The sequence below is a fragment of the Danio rerio genome, chromosome 14, assembly GCF_049306965.1.
Source record: "Danio rerio strain Tuebingen ecotype United States chromosome 14, GRCz12tu, whole genome shotgun sequence".
Classification (NCBI taxonomy): Eukaryota; Metazoa; Chordata; class Actinopteri; order Cypriniformes; family Danionidae; genus Danio; species Danio rerio.
In genome coordinates, this window is record NC_133189.1 from 42,172,924 (window position 1) to 42,196,255 (window position 23,332).

Genomic DNA, 23,332 nt, shown 5'->3' on the forward strand with positions numbered 1-23,332 from the left:
TTTTAATTACATTAATTTTAAAGCTGCTTTCCAATTATATGTGTCATGAAAAGTGCTATATAAGTAAATGTGGATTTAACTGAATTAATCATGACACCAGGGAGTGTTGCGACACTGGGTCTTTTTTGGAACACAGATGATGCGTTCCAAATAAGTAGGGCCATACAGAATCTGTGGACATTTTGGCTATTTCTGCTTGGAGTTTTGTAAAAAAGCTGTACATTTATGCTGTATTTTTTGGGAGTATTGTCACTAAAAACTTAATATATGAAATAAAAATAATAGCTTTTTAACTTGTATTTAATGTTTACAATGCATATCCATCTAGATCCACTTATTTGGTAAACAAAACAAGTCTATCATATAATATATCTATTAAAAGACAGCAAAATAATTACTTTACGAACTGTATTGTAAATAAATCAAGTGAACACTTTCATATTAGTCAATAATATTACTGAAAATAATATAAAAAATAAAAAATATAAATTTACACATTTAAGTAAATACATAGACTCAATAATGGGCTAGAAATCTGCGGATTCCATGTGGGCCTACAAATAAGGTACATCACCCTTCATAGTGAAAACAACTATGACTGCCATAATGAAGCGTTGTTCCAAACCGAAGTGCTCAATACCTGCCACTTCGAAGGGCCCTTCAGCAGGCCTGGATTGGCTAATCGGGCGGACCGGGAGAATTCCCGGTGGGCCGGTCAGTTTTCTTGTCATGAGGGCCGGTGTCCCTAGCTGTTTGCACTCTCATCAGTCGCACTTTTTAAAATTTATTTATTTATTTATTATTATACCATTTTTTTTATTCATTATTTTTCCGCAGCTACGCTCTTTTTATTTATTATTTTGCCACAGCTCTGCTCTTTTTATTTATTTTCTCGCAGCCCCGTAAGCAAAATGCAGCCTGCAGGTTAATGATGACGTAAATATCAATGGACCCCAAACAGCGGCAGCTTGCTCATCAGCAAAATCATTTAAGAGATACGCGAGAGATGAAAAAGCGATAATTAAAAGCACAAAGGTGGCACTGAAAAGGCCAGATTTACAAAAGCTGAGGATATGTTTTATCAAAACCAGTGGCAGCGAGAGTACAGCATCACATGAAGACGATGAAACGGCTGGTAAGTTAACGTTAAGCTATAGGAGCAGTGCAAAACAATGATGTTGCAAACCACGGTTTATGTACCGAACGTTTTTTCGTTCTGTAGCTCTTCAGCAGCAGCAGCCTCTTGTCCAGTTTGCTGCCTACAGTGATGAGCCAGGCCCCGTAACTTTGCCAAGCACCAGTCATGAGCCCAACACATTAGAATGGGCAGGTAGGATTGTCATTGAGTAAATCTAAGAATTTTAATAATTAATGTTAATATTAATTAATATTACACCTGCTCATTGAAAAATGCCTTAAGACAATTAAAGAAATCAGATGATTCACCACAATAATAAATCTGACTTAACTTGATCAGAAAAAAGGGGAGAAAAAGATGAAACCATCAGTAGAAAGTAAAAGTTAAAAGAGTCTTGCAGATACTAGTGCAATACTTGTTTTATTCTTTATTTGTGTTTAAGGACTAGATATAAAGAATTTTGCACAGAATAAATATTCAGATATTGCAAGAAAAGGACATTGAGATCTTTTAATGAATGGTGTTGGAGATTTAGCTACCCTTTAATGTTCTCATATTTCTGAAAAGCATTTGAAGTTATAAAGCAGCCGTTTCCTTTAAAAAATTGTGATTGTGTCATTAGAAAGTTAAACATGTCTAATTTTAATCTTTATTTATACATAAAGTTTGATATATTTTTGTATTTATTTGATTTTTGGCAGTTCATTTGAGAGGGGTCTGGATGCAGACCTGGTGCAGTGCAATCTGAGCTGCATCCAATGCTTTTTAATGCGCTCACCTAACCCCACCCCTAACCCATCACAGTGATGTCACTCACTCCATTGAGTGCATTGAGTCTGACATTGCATCGCTGAGTGATGCAATCTCAGCTTGCATCATAAAGGCTGCATCCAGATACTACTGGTTCATTCCGCTGTGTGAATTAAGGTTTTTTTCAGGGTACAACTGATGGACACTTTGGGGCCCAATGATCCTGCGCGCATACAGGGAAGGTATTTGGTGACTAAATGCGCATTCCATACTGAAGGGCTCATACTTATGGCCTAAGCTCTTGGAAGCTGTCACTCTGGAGGGTAAACCCTTCAAACGGATTAGGACAGGGGTCTCTAAGCTTATTTGTAGCATAGACCGGTGTTCATATTGATCATATTGTCACTACATCACAAATACATGCAACAACAAATTAAAACAAAATAATACAGCCACAATATTGAATGTGAGCACTGAGCTTGTTCTCCTGTAGCAATAAGTGAAATTTTCGAGAAATGTTTGTTTCCAACTCTACATTTTCATTTAGTTATTTAGCAGATGCTTTGGTCCAAAGCGATTTACAAGTGGGGAGGCATTTAGTGATTTAACAAGAAGGGGTAATACACACACGTTTTTTTTTTAAGCGAGAGAGAGTGTTTCTACAGGTGGTTTGTCAAGCCCACTCACATGTTTGAAGCACATTTCATTATAACTGCACAATGTTTGTGTCAGGTAATGTGTCAGAGAGATGTAAAAAAGGGTGTTTTCTACAGGTGGTTTGTTAAGTCCACTCATCTGTGTGAGGCACACTCAGAAATTATAATATTTGTGGGTTGGCGTTAGACGGTATGATAACCTTGGATAAAAATTTCAGTTTCACAGTATTGTGATTACTGCTCTAAAATATATTCTTTTTAAATGTCTGGGTTAAAAACTTAAACCTTTTTCTCCTTTGAACACTAGATGTTTTATTTTGAGAAATATTTTGGGACAGTAAACATGTCAGGCTTAATAATTTATATGATTTATTGACTTCTGCCATCTTCGTTTGTTTTAAAAACATCGTTTTCTTTACAATTTAAAATGACATCTTTGGATATATTTTCTGCTGGAGATACTGTTGTCAAAAAAAAAATAAAGAAAAAAAAATAAAGAAAAACAGAAATAAAAAAATCTTACACATACCTTAGAAATGGTATAGCAGAAATTTTTGACGGTTTTAAAACCCTGACTTTTCCAAACCACAATATACCCTAATAACGGTTATTGTCCCATGCCTAGTTGCCGTGTGGTGAGTTGGGGAGAGAAGAGTGATCTTGGTGTCCACTCATGCTGCATTAGCTGAACCATAAGTGGGTTGCACACTAATACCGAGTTCAGACTCATGATTTTAGCCCTGACTTTGACTCGTCAACAGGTTTTGAGAAATCGCCAACAAATGCCTGAAATCACAGGCAAATCGGTGCTCGTGCATGTGAGTGACAATCACACAGTATGAACTATCAAAGACGCGATCTCAGAGAATCGCCGATGAGTCGCCGATGCCTGTGAGATATTTGGCGTGCTAAATATCTGGATCTGGCGGCGATTCAAATCATGCTGTGTGAAATGAGTTTTGACTGAAAATAACATTGGCGATCGCTAATTCACTAGACTAGTGTGTGTGTGTGTGTGTACCTGCGCAGGCCAGCGAGAGGCTGGTGGAGAAGTTTTAAGCGCTCCTTTTTAGTTTTTTTTTGTTTTTTTTAACCCAAGAAATGGAGGAAAAACTAGTTTAAATTTGGCTAGAGCACCCGTGTCTGTTTGACGTGTCATGTGAGCAGTATCACAACTGGGTCAAAAAAGAAAGTTGAGGAGAAATTGCTAATTCCCTTCAAACCCAGGTGAGAAAATATGTACATTTTCTACCCCAAAGGCTTCTTTCTCGTTATGTAGTTAATAACAAGAGACTTACTACGTGTTTTTGGTTGTGAGATGTAGTTTTGACAAAGTTGTCAGCGATTCTTTGTATTGTAAAGTCATGCAATGTGAAAGCCCCTGGCCCGATCCATCTTGCAGTGTAAACAAAGCAGCGACAAAACGCTAGCCCAGCTAGTCATGCAGTGTGAAAACATCTGTGACACAACTTTGAAAATCATGCAGTCTGAACTCGGCATAAGTGTGGTGTGGTGCCCGTCTTTACATTATTTTCTGTGTTTTATAACCTCCATAAAAACAATGGTTCCAATTCTAGAAAGACGCAACACAGCACTTTGCATCTGGTGTGCTCCTGTATACACATGGATATAGTTCCTAAAGGGTATCTAACAATAATGTAGGATTACAAATAGAGTAATTTTGTTTTCTTTTGATCTTGTAGCAACACAACCCAGGGTTTAGGGACCCCTGGAATATAGGGATGAGCCCTTCAGAATGGAACAGGCTGCAACACTTTAACCAAACAGAAAGTAACAACATGTGCCAACTCTATCAAGCACTGGCCACCATTAGCTGTAAGTTTATAGAGTTGATATAATGAATTAGTTATGGACTTTTGCATATCACATTACATTCATTTTACTAGTGAAGAACATGAAGCAGTGTAAAGACTAACATGATGAAGCCGCTAGAACACAGTTATATGTCCTTTATATTCATGGTGCATAAATGCCTCAAATGAGTTTTTGAATGTACTCACACCTGGAAAGGTGGCTTTGAACCAAGCCTGGGCAAGATCCCCACTCCGTTGATGACCCACACTTACACTGCATTTTTACCTTCCGAGCCTAAGCATGCTCACATCATCAATAATGCGTCTGTTCAATTTAACAGAAAGAAAAGCACTCTTGCTCAGTTGTATTGTTTTGCATTATTTTGAGTCATTTGACATACGAATAAACAGATCCACTGCTTTTGACGCTCAAAAAACTATTTTAGAAAAACTAATTGTGTTGCAGTATTAGAAGGTTTGATGAAGTTGGCAACTGAAGTGCAAGCATCTTTGATAAACTTACAGTTTGTGTTTAATGGAAAGTACAAATGAGTAATAAATCCATATGAAATTAAACATGACATTTCAACTTCAGTCTTTCTTTGCATTCATACTACAAGCATAGAATGCCCGAGTCCAACCGAAACACGCTCTAAACCACCTTATCCAACTGGGCCAGGACAGACCAACTGTTCTGTGCATTATTTAAATAGCCTAGTGTGAGTACACTCTATGTCATATCAATATCACAAAAGCAAGACTTTTGATGCAGTCCAGTAAACATGAACCACATATTTAGATTTTTTTTTTTCAATGTAAGCTGTTAACTATATTTCTGAATGAATCGGTTATTTGAACTAGTCAAATGAATACTGTAAATGAGTCAAGGACTTGCTCATTAGGCATTTATGCCACCAACAGCCAGTTTTCATTTAGAGGTTTATTTCAGTAAACAAAGTCATTTGAAATCCTCATATAAACAAATATGGTCAATAAAATATAAAATAATTATAAAAATGAAAATCGTGTAATCTCTTTTACTCACATTGGTGTTGTCTGTGTAATTTCCAGAATACAAAATTAAATATATTTTGAAGAATATTGGAAACCAAGCTTTTTTATGGTCTGCATATATGTCTAAAGGGCGACGCGGTGGTACAGTAGGTACTGCTGTTGCCTCACAGTAAGAAGATTGCTGGTTCTAGCCTCAGCTGAATCAGTTGCCGTTTCTGTGTGGAGTTTGCATGTTCTCCAAGTATTCGGATGGGTTTCCTCCAGGTGCTCCGGTTTCCCCCTCAGTCCAAAGACATGGCTAAATTGTTCGTTGTGTATTTGTGTGAATGAGTGTGTATGGATGTTTCCCAGAGATGGGTTGCAGCTGGAAGGGCATCCGCTGCGTAAAACATGCTGGATGAGTTGGCGGTTCATTCCGCTATGGGGACCCCAGATTAATAAGGGACTAAGCTGAAAAGAAAGTCAGTATATGTCTAAATATGAGTTTAGATGCAACTTAAGAAGAGAGAGTAACAAAAAGGGCACTGCAGACTGAAAGGGATTGTGTAAATATTTATTTTAAGTTAAAATATAAAAAAAGCTGATTTTGTCTACTTCATGCTTTTTGCATGTAATAATAATTGTAATTTTGAATTTGTCCCATTTAATTTGGAATTAAATTAAATGTGAAATGGAATTAATTTTTTATGGACCCTATCTCTCTCTTTCTCTCCCTTCTTTTTTTAACACACAGGAACAAAATGTGACTAAACCAGTTTAAAGTTGCACAGGTATATTTTGCCTAATAGCCAAAAAATACATTGAATGAATGATTATACAACTTTTGGGTTAAAAAGCTTTTCTTTTTCTTAACTTTAGATTTTTTTTATGCTAGAATTAATCAGAATATTAAGTAATAATCATCTTCCATTAAGACATTTTGTGAATGCTTATATTTTATTTGAACCCTCGAATTTCTTTTTTTTTTTCAAATAGTCGCAAATATAATAATAATAATAATAATAATAATAATAATAATAATAATAATTATTATTATTATTATTATTATTATTATTATTATTAGTAGTAGTAGTAGTAGTAGTAGTAGTAGTAGTAGTAGTAGTAGTAGTATACACAGTTTTCTGTAGACATCCAAATTATAATATTTGAAGTAAATAAATATGAGGTGCTTAATTAAAATTTGCTCCAACACTTTGAGCAATTCCTGCCAAGATTGATATACAAAACAGAGCTTCGCGGGTATGTTTTTGACGATCATTAATGAAAAAGATAAAAGTAGTACATATAAAATGTTTGTTGCCTCCTCTAAACTGCCCTCTAAATAATTCCGTATAGTTCTGTTTTTCTGCATTTCAGCATCTGTGCAACCAGAAACCTACATAGATGATGCAACCAGATGGCGAAATTGCTTAGCTGTCTGTGAAAGAACAAAAAAGTACAAAGGTAAGCACCCTTACTTCAATTTATCTCCTGCACATCGTGTATTGGGTTACGTGCGTTAGTTTGTGTAATAAGTATTCTACTTGTGACCTCTAGATGCCGCTAAGAGCACAATGAACATTTCCTGCTGCATTTCTGTTACAGTGGCGTTTATGGATCAGGGATTTTTCTCTCTCCCTCTCCCTTCTACTTAGTGCCCTCATGACAGCGTGATAAACTACTTAATATCGTTTCACATGGTGTGTTGATGCAGCTGATCCTTTTTTACACAAAGTAGCGAGTGATTGAAACCCGCACTGAATCGAGACATTTCGATGACTCAGTCGTGCCAGCAATCGAAACTGTCGTGTGAGGTGATTGTGAATTTTCGTTTGGAGTCTGTGAGTGATACACATGTGTCCTTTCATAACGTAATGAAAACGGTAACGTCTTGTGTGCTTTTTAAATCGTAGTCTTTATGTTAGTACTCGTTTTTATTGGTCATAAAAGTGTATTGCAGATACGTGGTGTGAGGAAGCTTGCACCTGCACCAAACACGGATGCGCGTGCAGCGTGATGAGGTTGAAAATGGAATGGAAATACTATAGTGTTATTTCGTGAGACATCCCAAAGGCTTTTATTTATTTATTTTCCTGTCTAGAGTCTCAGAGGTATGCCTCGGTGTTGCCAAATCACAAAAAAATATATATAATCAAGCTAGAGTCACTGTCTTTCATAACCATAAAAACAAGGTAGTGGTCTTTTAACTAAATGATTGCAATAGTTAAGTGTTTTGCATAGTCAATCATACATATAACTCAGTAGATAAATCCCTCGGGTTCACCGATGTTAGAACTTCGCCTGACTGTTGATGAAGCACATTGTGTGTGTAGTATAAATACACTGCACACTGCAATCAGCAAGTTTCCAGTGTTCTTTGACCCCTATGTTCTTTGACCTAGTGTATACCAGCAACAGCCATAAACATAATTTACATTGGCTGTTGCCAAACACGTAGCTACTATTTAATACATAGCACACAGAACTACTTTCCGAGGCCCTGTTTATTATTCACCTGGTATTAAAATGCATTTTGGTCTGAAGAGGGCGTTCCTGTTTACACCTGGTGTGATTTTGGTGTATCTAAGCAGTTTGCTTGTTTCTGATTTTTTTTTTTTTTTTTAGTTAAATTGTTAAATAAGCTCGTGCAATTTACGTAAAAATGCTAGATAACACCAAAAAAAAAGAACATTCTAAGAGCTGCTAGGTTTTTTTTATGTTCTGATAGCTGTAAAACTATACCAACTGTTTATTTTGACAGAATCAGAACTTTATAAGAGATCATTGTGCTTTTAACATTGTTTTTCTAAAACCCAATTCCTTCTGGTTATCGCATTACATTAACACGTTATTTAGTAATAGGTCTATATGCAGAGTTTATGACTTTTAACAATTTACACTGTGGATGCAATCCAGTCCAATTCATTTTTCAATATCTCTGATATTGGTCAAACATTGGCAAGCTCAAAGTTATCCTCTGCGTACTGCTAACATTGTCTACATGACATTAATTGTTTTTGTGTGTTGCTAAACAAGTACAAATTAAGCATTCAGAATTGCTTTCTTTATTATGACCTAAAAACAGCCGTCATTTAGGTGTTGCTCACCTGTTTTTTGCACATCATACTCATTTGCTTATAGAGGCAGTGTGCGTAATTCCACGTGTAAATGTAGAATTTTGTCAAGTGGTCTCACTTTAAACTAAAAGCTACTCTGTTCTGGAGCCTCCAATGCATTAGCTACGAAAGCACATTTTTATACGCCTTTTTTATGACAAATCATCCCTTGTCGCTTATAATAGGCGGATATGGCAACACTAGCACTTGTTAATGTTTGGGTAAATACGAAAGAGGTTTTGTTGTATGGAGTCCACACGAGCACGTCTCAAAGCTCCGCCCTCGACGATTCAAAATGATGTTCTTGTGTGAGGGACTGAGCGAGCGAGAGAGGGGGAGAGCGAGAGCGCAATCGGTCGGAAATCACTTCACTCTCACATAGGCTTTCCACAGTATAGACGCGCGCGGTGAGCTGCGGCAAGAGCGCGAGCCCCGGCGTCCTCGGTAACTCTCAATGCTGAACTGACGATGAGAGCACGCGCACTGGACACTATCGGACATAGCCTTGGAAGATTTTTCTGTTTTCACTTTTACGCACAGACAGTTGTGGACTGAAGGCTGAAGTTTTGGAGGATGTTGTCGTGTGGAATTGGAGGTTTCGGGATGCTGTGAGTCCGGTCCGGAGTAGCGCTGGTTCGGGGTTTCCTTCCGTGCGCAAGGAGAGGACACATCTCTCTGATGTGCGTAACCCAAGTTGCGCGCTCTTATTTTCTGACGTGACACTTTTTGCGACTATATTAGCGTACCCTTCGTATTAAAAAGAGGATTTTTCATGAGAAACAAGAGAGCTCACAGCGGAAAAGGGTGCTTTTTTGTATCGACAGGATTGCGGTGGTGCTGAATTTTGGATACCCAAGCGCTTTATTTGTAGTGTGGAAAAGGAAAGCGGCTTTCAGACCGACTCTATCAGTCAAGACTAAGAGGAGCAACTATCCGCTAAGGTATAATGAGATTGTTTTATATTTACAATTTTGCATGTCCATAACATGCAATGAGGAACTATTAAGATTGACTTTTCATTGTAGAAATGTGTTACAGTGCATCTGTATAAATCAAAACTGGTGGAAATATATCACCACTCGATGTACTGTAACGATGTGGTGTGCTTATTTGATTGTTCGTTTGTTCCTCTTCACGGAGCAAATAACTAAGCGCTGCACGCCTCACTCTGAGTAGCCCGAATTTATCGATATCTCAAGTTAACATCGCCCCCGATTGTCCTCAGAGCTGATTAGCTCGCATGTGACATGTTTTCCCTACACTACTGCTATTGATTTTTCTAAAAGAAACCGAGCGCTCGAGTGGTCAATATACGCTTGCTCTTATTTTTCCACATAGCCTATAGAAAATAAACCCTTGACCCATAGATCCACATGAAGCATCTTCATCAAGCTCAAGTGCTGGTCAGTGGAGCTTCGCGGATTTTAATCGATTCCTCTCTCTCTATATGTGATCTTCAAAACTCTTTCTCGTGCCCTCGAGAACGTCTGTCCATTAACGATGAATAAACCACTGACCTGAAACCCTCACACAAAAACTGCCCTTATTTGAATAAAATTGTGAGGGCGTATAAGAAGTGCTTATTAGTTAGAACGAATAAATAGTGTTTATTGGCTTTTTGAGAGATTTTATGAGTGCAACCTTAACCTGATACCTTATTTGGTTGCTGCTTGCCCCAACAACACCTGTTGCTTTCGTTTTTTGCGCATATCTTCTCCATCTGAGTGCGCTATTTTCAAAATGCTGCGGTTAATTTTACCCGCAGAATGCCGACAAGTCACATTTCGCAGAACGCACTAATTTCCTTGCTCGGAACTCACTCAATCAAAAGCATTGCCTGTCATAACAGCGGAATCCGGTCTTTCTGGCCGCTCCCGTCATCGGGTTGCTTTTCAAACCTGTTTGTCTGGTCCGTCTGAAAGAGACAGGTGTGAAAACACTGGCAGCCTTGGGGCTTCATTCCGCCCATCTGCGATCGGACATCTCGATTCTTTCTGTGGCGAGGCTTTCAGGCGGATGTAAACTTGTACCGAATGGCTTGCAAATGATCTGGTCAAACTCGGACCGCATTCATCCGCAGGTAAAAGTCATTTCCCTTCCTCTCTGCCCGAGATCGTGTTCTGCAGGCATCAGCACAAGCGCTCTCCGGCACTTGGGTGAGATTCTAGTGCTGTTCCAGTAGATTATTGATCTGCGGATCTTATAAACAGGTTATTTCTGTTTGTTTTTTTCACTGCTTCGTTTCTTCAATGCACTGAAACTATATTCCTCACTTCACGCGGACGGTTATAGGTGGATTCGATTTGAATTATGGGATAGGACGCTGGGTCCATAATAAAGCCTTGTAGTCTTAAACGAAGTCGAAAACAAAATCTTGTGGTCTTCCCACGTGTTTTCCTTGTACTTATGAACTAATTTTACTTAGCACAAAAGTTGTAAGTTGGTCAGGGCTCGTGTTTTAACTTGGTAAACAGTCGTTCACAAACGGAAATCGCGCTTGTCTGAAGAGGAAACCATAGCAACAGCACACCGCTGAGGCTTCGGACGGTACGCTGACAAATCCGAAATAGTATTGTTTTGTTTGGCTATAGTATCGTTCTATTATACCATATGCTACCTGACAACATTTCTGTTTTGCTAAACTTAGTTTATTTTTTGACGTGTGTGCTCAGTCAACTTCAACTTAGCCTTCTGTAAATATTCTACGTTGAGACAGTGAATAATTATCACGTTTCGGGCTTTCACGCTTTGTAAATCTAAGGGGCGTAAACACAGACACATTGAGTTTAAGAGCCCATTGAAATAATAGAAAACTAGACTCTTTACATGAGCACAAAGTTTCCACACACTTGTGTTTTCTTTGTGCTTAAATTAACTTTTAACTATATATGTCACTTCCAAGTGCCCTGTTGTAAATGCTATAATTGGTCTTATTAGAAATGATATGTAAAATTGACAGCTTCACACTGTTGTAGTTAAGAAGCCAATAATGTGCCCCTTGCGATGGTGAGACCTAAAATTTAGCGATTGTTTCATGTTGTTCAATAGAAAATTGAATTATCTTATTATATTCTTCATGTATGTGTCTTTGTCAAAACATATAACAAGCGTACCCAGTAAAAATAATCACCTAGTATTGAGATTTACTGCCTTTCATTATCCTGCCACTTTAACAGTGGCTATTTCCCTTGATCCATTTCAATGTTGTCTTTTTAACCCATGATATTAACAGCAGTCCTCTCTTTTTTTTTCTATCAGTGTGTATGTGTGTGTGTTTAGCCGTGTGTAATGGCGTGTGAGAGTTTGTGTGCCAGCCTTGTGACTGGCCAGCTCTCTCTGTGTAACAGCCTGGTAGACAGCAGCGGGGCAGCAGTTCATCTCGTCTGAAAGCGGGCGCAGACTAATCTGGCCCCACAATGGCTGAATGAAATAATTAAAGTAATCCTCTGTGCCTCGCACTTGGCTGGGGAGGGGTGGGGGACTTGGACCACCCATCCTGAACGGGTCACTGAGCGTTGTGGAGCTGGTGGCCCATAGAGCTTGGATGGCTGCAGCCGAGGACAAAAGCTCATGTGAGCTCAAGTCAGTAGCTGTGAGTGCTGGTCAGTCTTGAATATTTCAGATGAGGCTGGTTAGCGTTCGTCGCCTGTGATTGTATTTTATTTTAGCTCATTTATCTGGTCTCAGATAGTTGACTCAGAGTGAATAAGAATGTTTTATTTTCACGAGGTCAGTACACACTCTTTTTATTTCCTTGCTGATTAATTGGCAACATTACTCAGTGAGACTATGGACTCATCTTGTGTAGTACCAAGCAAATAATTCTTCTGATGTATTTTTTTCAAAGAAACTTCAGGTGCGTACTAAAATGTCAGTTGAGCCGGATGAGTTAACCATTAACCTTGGACAGATGCTGTTCTCACAGTTGCTTCTGAGTCAATCATTCTCCTAGCTTCAGACAAGAGCTGACTCCTGAACCCTCATAAATGTCAGTGCTTTAATTTAATTCTTTAATTATCACATTGAAACCGTGATGGGGAGGGGTTAGAACAATCATTGACTCGATGTGTTACCATGACGCAGTGGCACCACTGTGCCTCGTCCAGGAATCTGACTCCTGCCATGACGGTTACGTAAATGCTTTAATGGCTTTATTTTCCCTAGAATCACCTTGTAGTTTCACGCTGAGCTGGATGCCACCTGGGGGGGGTGTCTTGGCAGAGTTATGCCATCCTCATATTCCCATGGGTTTTTTTTTGCTGGCAGAGAAATGGTGAGCATTGGTACAATGATGAATTCCTCGTTACAAGTCTCTAAAGGAGAAAGAAGGAGAGCGAGACGGTAAAAGTGAGGGAGAGAGAAAATCATACAGCAATTTTAAAGCATGTCAGCGGGGGAGGCTTTAGAATAGTAATTAGCCCGTTAAATCTGTTAACCTCCCCCTGCGCAACAACACAATGGCCTTCTCGACAGTATATATATGAGCGCATCTCTGAGAGGGCATGGGGGGGTACAAAAAGATGGTGTGCTCATGAAAGAGAAAGACAGAGAGATGTAGGAGGTGCTGTTACAAGAGATCAGGTGTGAAATGAACATAATGTGTTTTTTGCGGACAGGAAATGAGAGGGGAACCATATTCCCCCAAAGGCTGGCGCGAAAGTTCTGGCCAAATGTACTGTGAATAATTCGCTAGAACCGATGGGGAGATTCCACAGGGGGAAAGGCGATTCAAACCTTCCCCTTCGCTCACAGCTATTGATTGTATTAATGACATCCAGCTTATACACAGCAGTACGAGATGAATTAGGCTACACAGCCCGAGAGCTGAGCATAAATTCTCTCAGGATTATGACAGTAGTCATAAATACAGCACTCTGGCGACGCCTGTCTCCCTGTGAGGAGATCTTAGCTGTGGCTCGACCATGCTGTATTTGAAGACATTATTAGAGAGGTGGACGGTGTGTGTTGATTTAGGGCCTGTCATAAACCGCCTTTCTGACCATGTAATGATGACGATCAAAGCTCGGAGGTGAAGAAAAGCCCCACCGACGGCCCATTGTCATTGTAATGGCTGGGCTTATTGTGTACCTGTGTGAAGGCTAAGTGCTAACTCTCTACAACTGAAAGGAAATCTGTCTGCTTGGTAGCAGTGCTTGATTTGACTCTGTTAAGGCCTCCTGTGTCTTGTAAATGTTGCTGTCGTTAAGGCACGCCACTCATATGCACTTACACATTTCCATTTCAAAGGAGAGTTCTTCACCACAAGCTCAAGCTTTTGCCCCCCTTATTTTTCATATACTCAAACACATTTGGTTGTGTTTCTTGCTCTTGTGACCTTCATGTTTTTTTTTTTGCCTGAGATTTTCCATTTGCCCGAGTATCTGCTCGCAAACACATACTGACATTCCTTTGCTGTGGTTGTTTTTAGTTCTTGTGTGTAAGTTTTACACACCCACTGACATACGGTGCATACGTATGGGCGCACACGCACATTCACAGAAGAGTGTGGGAAAGGATGTCCACAGCCCACATTTGGGTTCCCAGTGTACAGTGACCCTTTAACACAAACTCTTTACGCTGGGCCCTTGAGAGAGTGAATGTCGTGGGAGCTTCTTAAACCCTTCATCGCAACAAACAGATTCACACGCTTTTCATGTTGCGAGAATGTTCTTGAGACTTGTTGACTTTTCTAACGCATGATAAAGATGGGATGTTTCGGATTGGTTCATATCTTGATCTTTTTTTTTGTTTGTTTTTTTTGTCTAAACAAATAGCTTGTTAGCTAACCCGGTTAATCCTTTACCCCATTCATTTGAGGTTTCCATTTAGCTTTTTCACTTTGACCTTTTTTATCAACACATGGTACAAAATTCAACACACACCTTCATCTGAGAGCCGACGCATCTCTGTGAAATGCCTTCTCTATGAGATGGTTGTTCGAGATCCCAATGAGGGGTGCGCTGCTTTAGAGTTGAGGCATTTTTCACCTCTCCAACCCCTTTTGCATTCTGCACTGTTTAATTAGCCGCATGAAAAGTGTGCCATAGTCATCTGTCTCGACAGATTCAGAATTAGACTGCGAAATTAGTAAGAAACGAGTCAAGTTCTCATCACACGTGTGATCAGGGTCACACATCCCACCCTTCATTTCAGCCTCATTAGTGCATTGTTCTCCCTACAGCATCAGTGCCTTGTGGCTGCAGTTGTGTGACTGGATTCATATTCGCTGGTGTCTAATTTGTCTAAATTAAAACAGTTTTTCCATGTATAGGTGAGTGTGTGAGATTACACATTTGTAACAATAAAGTTAGCCTTTTTTTTCCCTCTAACCACATTTATTTATTTATTTATTTTGTAATGTGTTTGTGAGAGGCGCACTATGTCATGCGTTTGCTAATGGAAGAATATTGAATGGTACATGCACTAAACTACTACCACCAATCAATACTGATGAGAGTGTAGAAGATCCCACTTCCTATTAGTCACCAAATGGCTACTTCATTTTGCTTACTGTCAGTTGTCTGTCTATTTATTTTATCAGTATTTTTCCCCTAATAATATGTAAGGTTATATTTAAATTTCTTGATCTTTAATGTTTGGGATTCACAGGCAGAATGTAACTAGTGGCAACACTCACACACCCCCCATTGGTTCACCACTGGGTCGAGTCGAGGTGTCTGTCTCCTCTGGACAGTAATCTAGAGCCGTGCCTCATTAGCCATGGGGAGCATGGTGGGATAACATTCCACATATGTTAGAGGGGTCTGCAATTACCACAGCGGTAAACATCAAAGTAACATGACCTTAAACGTGAGGGATTAAACGAAATCAGATTTATTTATTTATTTGATTGGGGTTTTTTTTAATGTTCTTTCACAGTACCTCATGCTGAGGCTGTTAATATTTGGTGAAGTGGCAGGAGGGGGCTGTTGTCAAGACACCCTCTATAGCCCTGTCTATTACACTCCCTGTGGCAGTGTGATGTTTCCACAAATTGGGAGCCATTTGCTGCGAATAGCTATCAGCTGAAGTGGCCATTGGAAGATTAGAAAACCATACTCTTCCACCATGTGTTCAATAACCTAAAGAGTCAAACAGGAAAGGGAAGATTCACACGTGAAACTGCTTTTAAGAAACCATGCTTTTGGTTTATATTTCACTCTTTTTTTCTGTGGTCCCATTTTGTCTGACTTGTTATGAGAAACATTAGAATGGGATAAATAAATACATTTTAATTTTAATACACTTTTAAAAAAAATTCACTGGGATTTTAAATATAGTTTCTTTTAAATAAATAAAAAAAAAAAACTGCAAACAGTTATGGAGAAAAGAAAAACAAACATTTAGGCTGATTTTGATGGATTTTACCCTTTTGCTGACCCCAGGCACGATTCTGAAAATGAACATCAAGACAGTTTATCAATAGCTTGGAAACGGTAGATCAAGTAGAGCAAAAACAAATATCATTTCAATGGGCATCAGTTGTCTGCTATCTTCCTCCTCTCTTAGGGTCAGCCAGCCAATGCATCTCTTAGGAACACTGACATATGTTGTCTTTATGAATTAGACATGACATGAAGTTTGCAGAATGAAGGTCAAACACAAGTAACTGTTTGTGACACATTTACTGCCTCTAAAAAGGAGAGGTTTACAACACATGAAGGGGCGATCAATCATAAATCCCAGGGAATCAGTACCATAAAACTCTGTGGCTGCCATCGTTTACGGGCTTCTTGGCACTGTCAGAGACTTTGAAGGATTGTGTCTGAGGAATGAATGTTTCTCTAATCGCATTTGTTTGTTTGCTTGATCTTTTGCAGCAACAGACTGACGATGTGCCAGAGTGCCAATGCGATGTGGTCACGGTGGAGTGCCATGCTAGTGTGGATTTTGCTTCTCCTCTGCTGCTCTGCAAATGTAGTCAACACCATTCTCTACCAGGTGACCGAGGAGCAGCCGCCCAACACCCTGATTGGCAGCTTGGCATCTGACCAGGGCCTGCCAGACACAGGTCACCTTTACAAGCTGGAGGTTGGTGCTCCTTACCTCCGCGTGGATGGCAAAACCGGGGATATCTACACCACGGAGAACTCTATCGATCGGGAGTCTCTTAAAGACTGTCGCAACCTTTTCGAGGGCGATCCTTGTTTCCTAGAATTTGAGGTGTCTATTACAGACCTGATGAAAGGCACAGGACCTCGGCTTATTGAAGGCCGCATTGAGATCTTGGATGAGAACGACAACACTCCACAATTCTCCTCACCCGTCTTGACATTGTCGATCCCAGAAAACACTCACGTGGGTGCACTTTTTGCAATTCCTGTAGCCACGGACAGGGATTCTGGAAGCAATGGCATTGCTGATTATGCGCTAACCACCGGCCCTGAAGCTACCAACCTTTTTAGCCTGCAGGTGGCACAAGACTCTGACGAGAAATTACCGCAACTCATTGTATTGGGTAACCTGGATAGAGAACTGCGAGATTCATACGACCTCAATATAAAAGTGGTTGACGGCGGCTCTCCACCCCGCCAGAGTAGCGCCCTCCTCAGGATCACCATAACAGATGCTAATGACAATGTCCCCAAGTTTGAGAGGTCACACTACGAGGGTGAGCTGCCAGAAAACAGCCCAGTGGGTCATTCTGTCCTTCAAGTAAGTGCTTTTTTCAGTATATTTGATTTCCATTACACATTTAAATTATCTTAATGACTGTGAATATAAATATTTGCTTTAATATAGAGGAATAAACGTACATTTTCCTCTCCTATAAGCTTAAAACATCTGTAAGCAAGTATGCATTATGCTAAACCTTCAGATTGGACGTTAAGTAATAGTGGAGCTGATTTGACAGCCTGGCAATAGAAGTGCACTCAAGCCCCATGTACAAAGCTTGACAAGCTGTTGTAAATGGAAGTCTCTGTTATCCCAATGGGCTTTAGCCTCGGTTCCCACACAACAGGGTTGAAGCGGAAGAAATGGGAAAGCCAAATCATATTTTCACGGGCAATCGATTGATCCCTCATGGTCCCTTTAAACACAAGCTTTACAAACAGGAGAGAGGTATTGACTGGCGGTGAGAATTACATGTTGAATTGTTGTGGAAACGAAATCGCTGCTATGATTAGGATGGCTGCGAAGGCTGGAAGCTTTCCAAGATCAATCTGACACGAGTGTCCAGGCAAAAAAAAAAAAAAGAAGAAATGTTTTAATGACTGTTAATCTTTCAGTCAACAATTAATCCATGCAACCAAGTTGTATTCAAAGAGCATGTCAGAAGACTTTATTTCCCTCTCAGTCCTCATAAGCATCCTTTGAAGCCGAAGTAAATAAGCAGTAGTGGTATTAAAACAGCTTAATTTTATGATTTCAGAGGGTTGTAAGTGTTGATGGAGTGTTTCAGCTTGTTCAGAGAAATGCTCTTCAAATACATTAAATGAAATGAATTCCCAGTTTGCATGGCGGATGAAATGGAGTGACTCATATAGAGCAATAATAACTTAAGCACCATGAATAATCTTATGACTGCCTCAGATTAAGGCTTCTCTCTGTAATTCATGGGCTGAAACACCATGCGTGTTTCATACACAGCCAAGGACGAAAAGAGGAGAGGATGTTGCAGGAACAAGGGAATCTTGATTGTTTGAAAGCTTTAATCAAGCTGCACTTCGATTTAGAGCTGTTTAAAATTGTTCCCTGGCTCACGATAGACCAGAATTCTAGAAATCTGTGCCAAGACTGAGTAACTTAAGTGATGTCTCAATTTGACTTAATCTAGCAAACTACCGATAATTTTGCACAACTTGACTTGCATACTAGACAACCTAATCATATTTAACTCTTCAGAGTCAATGTTCGTTGTATCATATATTGAATAATAATACATTATATGTTATGCTGTTAAGGTGAATGCCATTTTTTGCAATCAAATGAAATGTACTGTTTTAAATTCTTGCAATATTCAGCAAGTATAAGAGTTAGTACAAACTAGTGCATTTAGGTCTTTTTTCAGTTTATAAAGCATATATTTTTTCACATGCATATATATTATTGCTTGCATTAATAATAGTCAATTTCTAGTGCTACATAATAATAATTTAAACCATGTGTGGCCATTGATGTGTAAACCTGTGACTTATATAGTTTGTTAATTAACTTTATGGAACCTTTTTTGTCATGATGTGTTTGTGCTTTGCCTAGTTTAATTTTGAATTTTGTTGTTTTAGGTGAAGGCCAATGACTCTGACATGGGACCCAATGGTGAGGTTACCTACAGCCTCCATCAGCCATCATCACCAGTGATGAGACTTCTAAGCATTGACCGCAACACAGGCATCATTTTTGTCAAAGGCTCAGTAGATCGTGAAGAAATCAGCATTCTCAAGTTCTACGTCCAAGCTAAAGACAACGGTCCTCAGTCAAAGAGCTCCAAAGCCCTTGTGACTATCACAGTGAAAGATCAGAATGACAACGCACCCTCCATTAGAATCCGAGGCATTGGCCTTGTAACGCATGAAGATGGTGTCGCTAACATATCAGAGGACATGCCTGTTGGCACAGCTGTGGCTTTGGTGGAGGTATCAGATCGTGATGAGGGCGAAAATGCAGTTGTTACCTGTGTGGTTGCTGGGGATGTCCCGTTCCAGCTACGCTCAGCAAGTGAAACAGGCAATGACCGCAAAAGGAAGTACTTCCTCCAGACGACCACGCTACTGGACTATGAACGGATCAAAGAGTATAGGATTGAAATTGTAGCAGTGGACTCTGGCAACCCTGCACTATCCAGCACTAATTCTCTGAAGGTGCAAGTGACAGACATGAATGACAATGCCCCAGTGTTCTCGCCTACTTTGTATGAGGTAGAATTTTTTGAGGAGAACCAGCCAGGTGACAAGGTTCTGGATGTGGTAGCCACAGACGCCGACAGTGGGACTAATGCAGAGTTGACATACAGCATCACTGGTGGATCAGTTCCTGAGGGGCTCTTTGAAATTAACCCTAATACAGGAGAAGTGCGTGTCATGAGCCAGTTGGACCGTGAACAATTAGATCACTATCAATTTCTGGTCGCAGCAGCTGATAAAGGTGTACCAAGCCTAAGAGGAACTGCCACTGTTGTTGTTAAGGTGCTTGACAGGAATGACAATGACCCTAAATTTATGCTGAATGGTTATAGTTTTTCAGTCCAAGAGAACATGCCACCACTTAGTCCTGTTGGAATGGTAACAGTCAATGATCACGATGAAGGTGAAAATGCTCGTGTTCAACTTTCTGTAGAACCAGACAATGGAAAGTTTATGATTCAAAATGGAACGTACACCATCCTCTCGACTATTTCCTTTGACAGGGAAAAGGAGAGCACCTACAGTTTCCGATTGAAAGCTGTTGATGGAGGTGACCCACCACGCTCCTCCTACGTTGGCATTACTATTAATGTTCTTGATGAGAACGACAATGCTCCCTATGTAACCAAACCCGCAAACTCCTCATACAAGTTCTTGGATCCCCGCACCAGCCCAGAAACCCACGTAGAAAGCGTTGAGGCAGAAGACATTGACATTGGTTTAAATTCTGAGCTGGACTTCAATATTGTGGGGGGTAACCCTCATGGCTTGTTCCGCATCTCCTCGGAAGGTGAGATTACGTTGGCTAAAGAGTTCACACCCAAACACATTGGTCTCCACCGACTGGTTGTAAAAGTTAAGGACAAAGGCACGCCACCACGCCAAACGACTGCACTGGTACACATCTATGTCAATGAGACCATTGGCAATGTTTCTCACGTTGAAGGACTTGTTGGTCACAGTCTTTATACACCACTTGAAATGGACATTGCAGGTGATCCAGATTATTCTCGAGACCCACACAGTAACATTCTCTTTGCAGTCTTGGGTGGCTTTTCTGTGGTCATTCTCATCATTGTGGTGGCCATGATCATCAGGCATCTTGTACTGAAGGAGAACAAAAGTGGCTACCAGGCAGGCAAAAAAGAGACCAAAGACCTATATGCCCCCAAACCAGGACCTAAGAGCAACAAGAACAAAAAGGCAAAGAAAAGTAAAGCGCCAAAGCCTGCCAACCCTTCTGAGGAGGATGAGGGGGGAACTCTTCAGAAAGGCCTAAAGTTCAATCTCATGAATGAAAATGTCAACGATAGCCCTAGGATTCACCTGCCACTCAACTACCCTCCCGGGAGCCCAGACCTAGGGCGACACTATCGGTCTAATTCTCCTCTGCCATCCATTCAGCTCCAACCTCAATCACCATCTGCCTCAAAGAAACACCAGGCAGTGCAGGACCTGCCAGCCACCAACACCTTTGTAGGAACCGGGGACAACAACTCAACGGGCTCAGACCAGTATTCGGATTACAGCTACAAGGCCAACTCTTCGAAATATAGCACCAAACAGGTAGGAGACGACTTCGAAAGCATGGCAGGGTACCACAGCCCAGGGTACCACAGCTCAGGGTACCCCAGCTCAGGGTACCAAAGCTCAGGGTACCAGAGCTCAGGCTACTACAGCCCTAGGTACCACAGCACAGGGTATCAAAGCAACGGGTATCACAGCAACGTGGTGTGGACTGATGACATGTATTAGGGGCTGGAACTGAATGAATGTCAAACCAAAGCTGCACTGATCACAAAGCATGCACGTCACTTGATTGTTTTATTTGTCAACCTTTTGTTTTGCTTTCAGTTCTGTAGTATGCTCTGAAGGAAACATAACACATCACTGATTTAAATGAAGGAGACAACATCACACTGTCCTATTTTATTTTATTTTATTTTATTATTTCTGTTTGCCGTTTTCAGTTTAACAGTGTTTTTTCCTGCCACTTAAAAGATGAACAGAACTGCTTTAGGAGTATTTTAAAGTCAATGTGTGTGTGATAATAACCTTACGACCAGAGAGATGTGCCTTATACTTTGAGTTTTGCTCTAAAAGACAAATCATCCTGCCATTGTTTTGTTATCTTCTGTTAGGCAAGCTTCAGGCTATTAATGTGTGAATTTTTCCTAGAAAGCTTAAAATTTTTTTGCATACAAAAACAAAAAAAGAACAGAATAAATGCTGAATAGAATAAAACACACAGCGAGGCCAGTCGAGTAAGGTGAACGCATTCGAAAAATTACCATGGCATATTTTGACAGGCCTTTCAAAATGTCTTTAATTATTTGCAACTTGTTTAGTCCAAGATCAAGGGAATTATTTATTCAGATTAATGGCAGGTAATTTCCCTGTTCGTTTTTTATCTTTATTGATTACACATGCAAGGAGAGCCTTCTTTTTTTTGTTATGTTCATAAGTGAAATGACTTCATTTAAATTCATAATCAGCTACCGATGTCTAAGTGTGCCATCGAACAGTTTTGAATTATTAAACGCAGGATTTTCTGCCAGGCTGTGAATAATGTCAGACAGCTACTTGACATTAAAACTTGATAATACTTTTTTTTTTTTTTTTTTTTTTTGTGCTCCAGTACTGAACAAGAAAACCAAAAATTAGTACAGTTTATCTCTGACTTTATTAGCAGACCTTTAAAGACAATCACTGGAGAGTTTTTGTTTTGTTATGCAAGTTGTATATTGTGAATGTTAATAATCAGTTATTTGTGCTGTTGTGTGTGTTCATCCCAAATGCTGTTTTTGTTCTCGGCGATGAACATCTTAAATAGCTTTATATAGAAAAAAAGTTTTACTTAATACGTTCTTAACATTTTTGATACCAAAATTTGTACAGTTTAGGACTAACCAGCCGCTTTGAAAGTGGCGTTTTTGTACAGTTGAGGCCTGGTTGCAAGGAAGACGTTTGTTCATATTTAAAGCAATATTCACTTGTGATGTTAATATGGAAAGATGCAATGTTTGAAGGATGTCCTGCAGTAGCGGCTAGTTTATATATTAATGCAGCAAATGCATACAAGTTGAATATAACATGACTATTTGCGTTCTCTGTGGAACTGTTTAAAGCTGCAGACATCCCCACTTCTGTTTAATTTCTGTCATGTGTTCTGTGTTCTTTTGTTTATGTTTGGATTGCATTTTGTATTTTTTACAAGCAAAGCAAGTTGGCTTTCAATAAAACTTTTGTGAAGGAGTCACATTGTGATCTTAATGTTAAGCAGAACCATTGAAATAACTCATCAGGGGACATGAATTCTTAAGGTACAGTATTTAATTTCCATTTTCCCATATTTATTTATGACATTGCCCTTCTGAAAATACCACATTTTATCCACATTTATCGACGGCCACCATGAAAATGTCTACTTTTACAAATGATAATAATAACTTTTGTCAGTTCCATTGAGCACAGGTCAAGGTGGAGTCGATAGCTCGACAAATAGATAGATTTTCTTCTCTTTTCTTTTCAGGACGCTTACTTTTATAGCATTCACAAAATGCCAAAATGTCAGTCCTATGAGATAAATGTGTTAATACAATTAATATACCACATTCACACCTTTGCTCCTTTGGGACGGAGCCAAACACTGAGTCATTTAGCATTACAAATGCATTCATCTTTGTGTTTCATATGTGTTTTTGCTTCTCTCATCCATGCCGCACATCACAGGAACCAAATCATGTTTTGAAAGGATTTAAGCAGTGCTAGTTTACTATGTCCCAGTGACCCTAGAGGAAAGTGAGTTGTATTGTACAGGTCCTATCAATCCAATCCTATTTTTTCCTGGTCCATTCATTAGATTCGAGGAATAGGATCAAGGGATAGTTGTCAAAGCTCTTGTTACGTTTTTTTTTTTTTTTTTGTACTATTCGATTGGCTCCTTGTATGCCGGCAGCTAATCTGGGCCCAAAAAAAGACACACACTCATGCAGCCTTTCCTACCGCTGCCGACCATTTA

At 39.7% G+C, this 23,332-nt stretch overlaps 1 protein-coding gene across 6 annotated transcripts in view; it reads left to right on the forward strand.

Annotated features, from left to right (window-relative positions):
* Nucleotides 1-898: 898 nt before the first annotated feature.
* The window catches only part of pcdh1b (protocadherin 1b), a 305,888-nt gene continuing 283,454 nt past the window's right edge, over nt 899-23,332 (forward strand). For 2 of the 6 annotated variants that reach the window (XM_009291219.5, XM_695671.11), the window contains exons 1-3: nt 8,794-9,408; nt 16,288-17,122; nt 18,694-20,877. In XM_009291219.5, coding sequence (XP_009289494.2) covers nt 16,301-17,122; nt 18,694-20,877 — 3,006 coding nt within the window. In that variant the 5' untranslated portion in view covers nt 8,794-9,408; nt 16,288-16,300. Of the gene's footprint in view, nt 1,136-1,222; nt 1,331-4,978; nt 5,078-6,728; nt 6,816-8,793; nt 10,548-16,287; nt 17,123-18,693; nt 22,567-23,332 lie in introns of those variants that run through there. The other 4 variants (XM_073922116.1, XM_073922117.1, XM_009291220.5 and 1 more) reach the window with 4 other exon arrangements.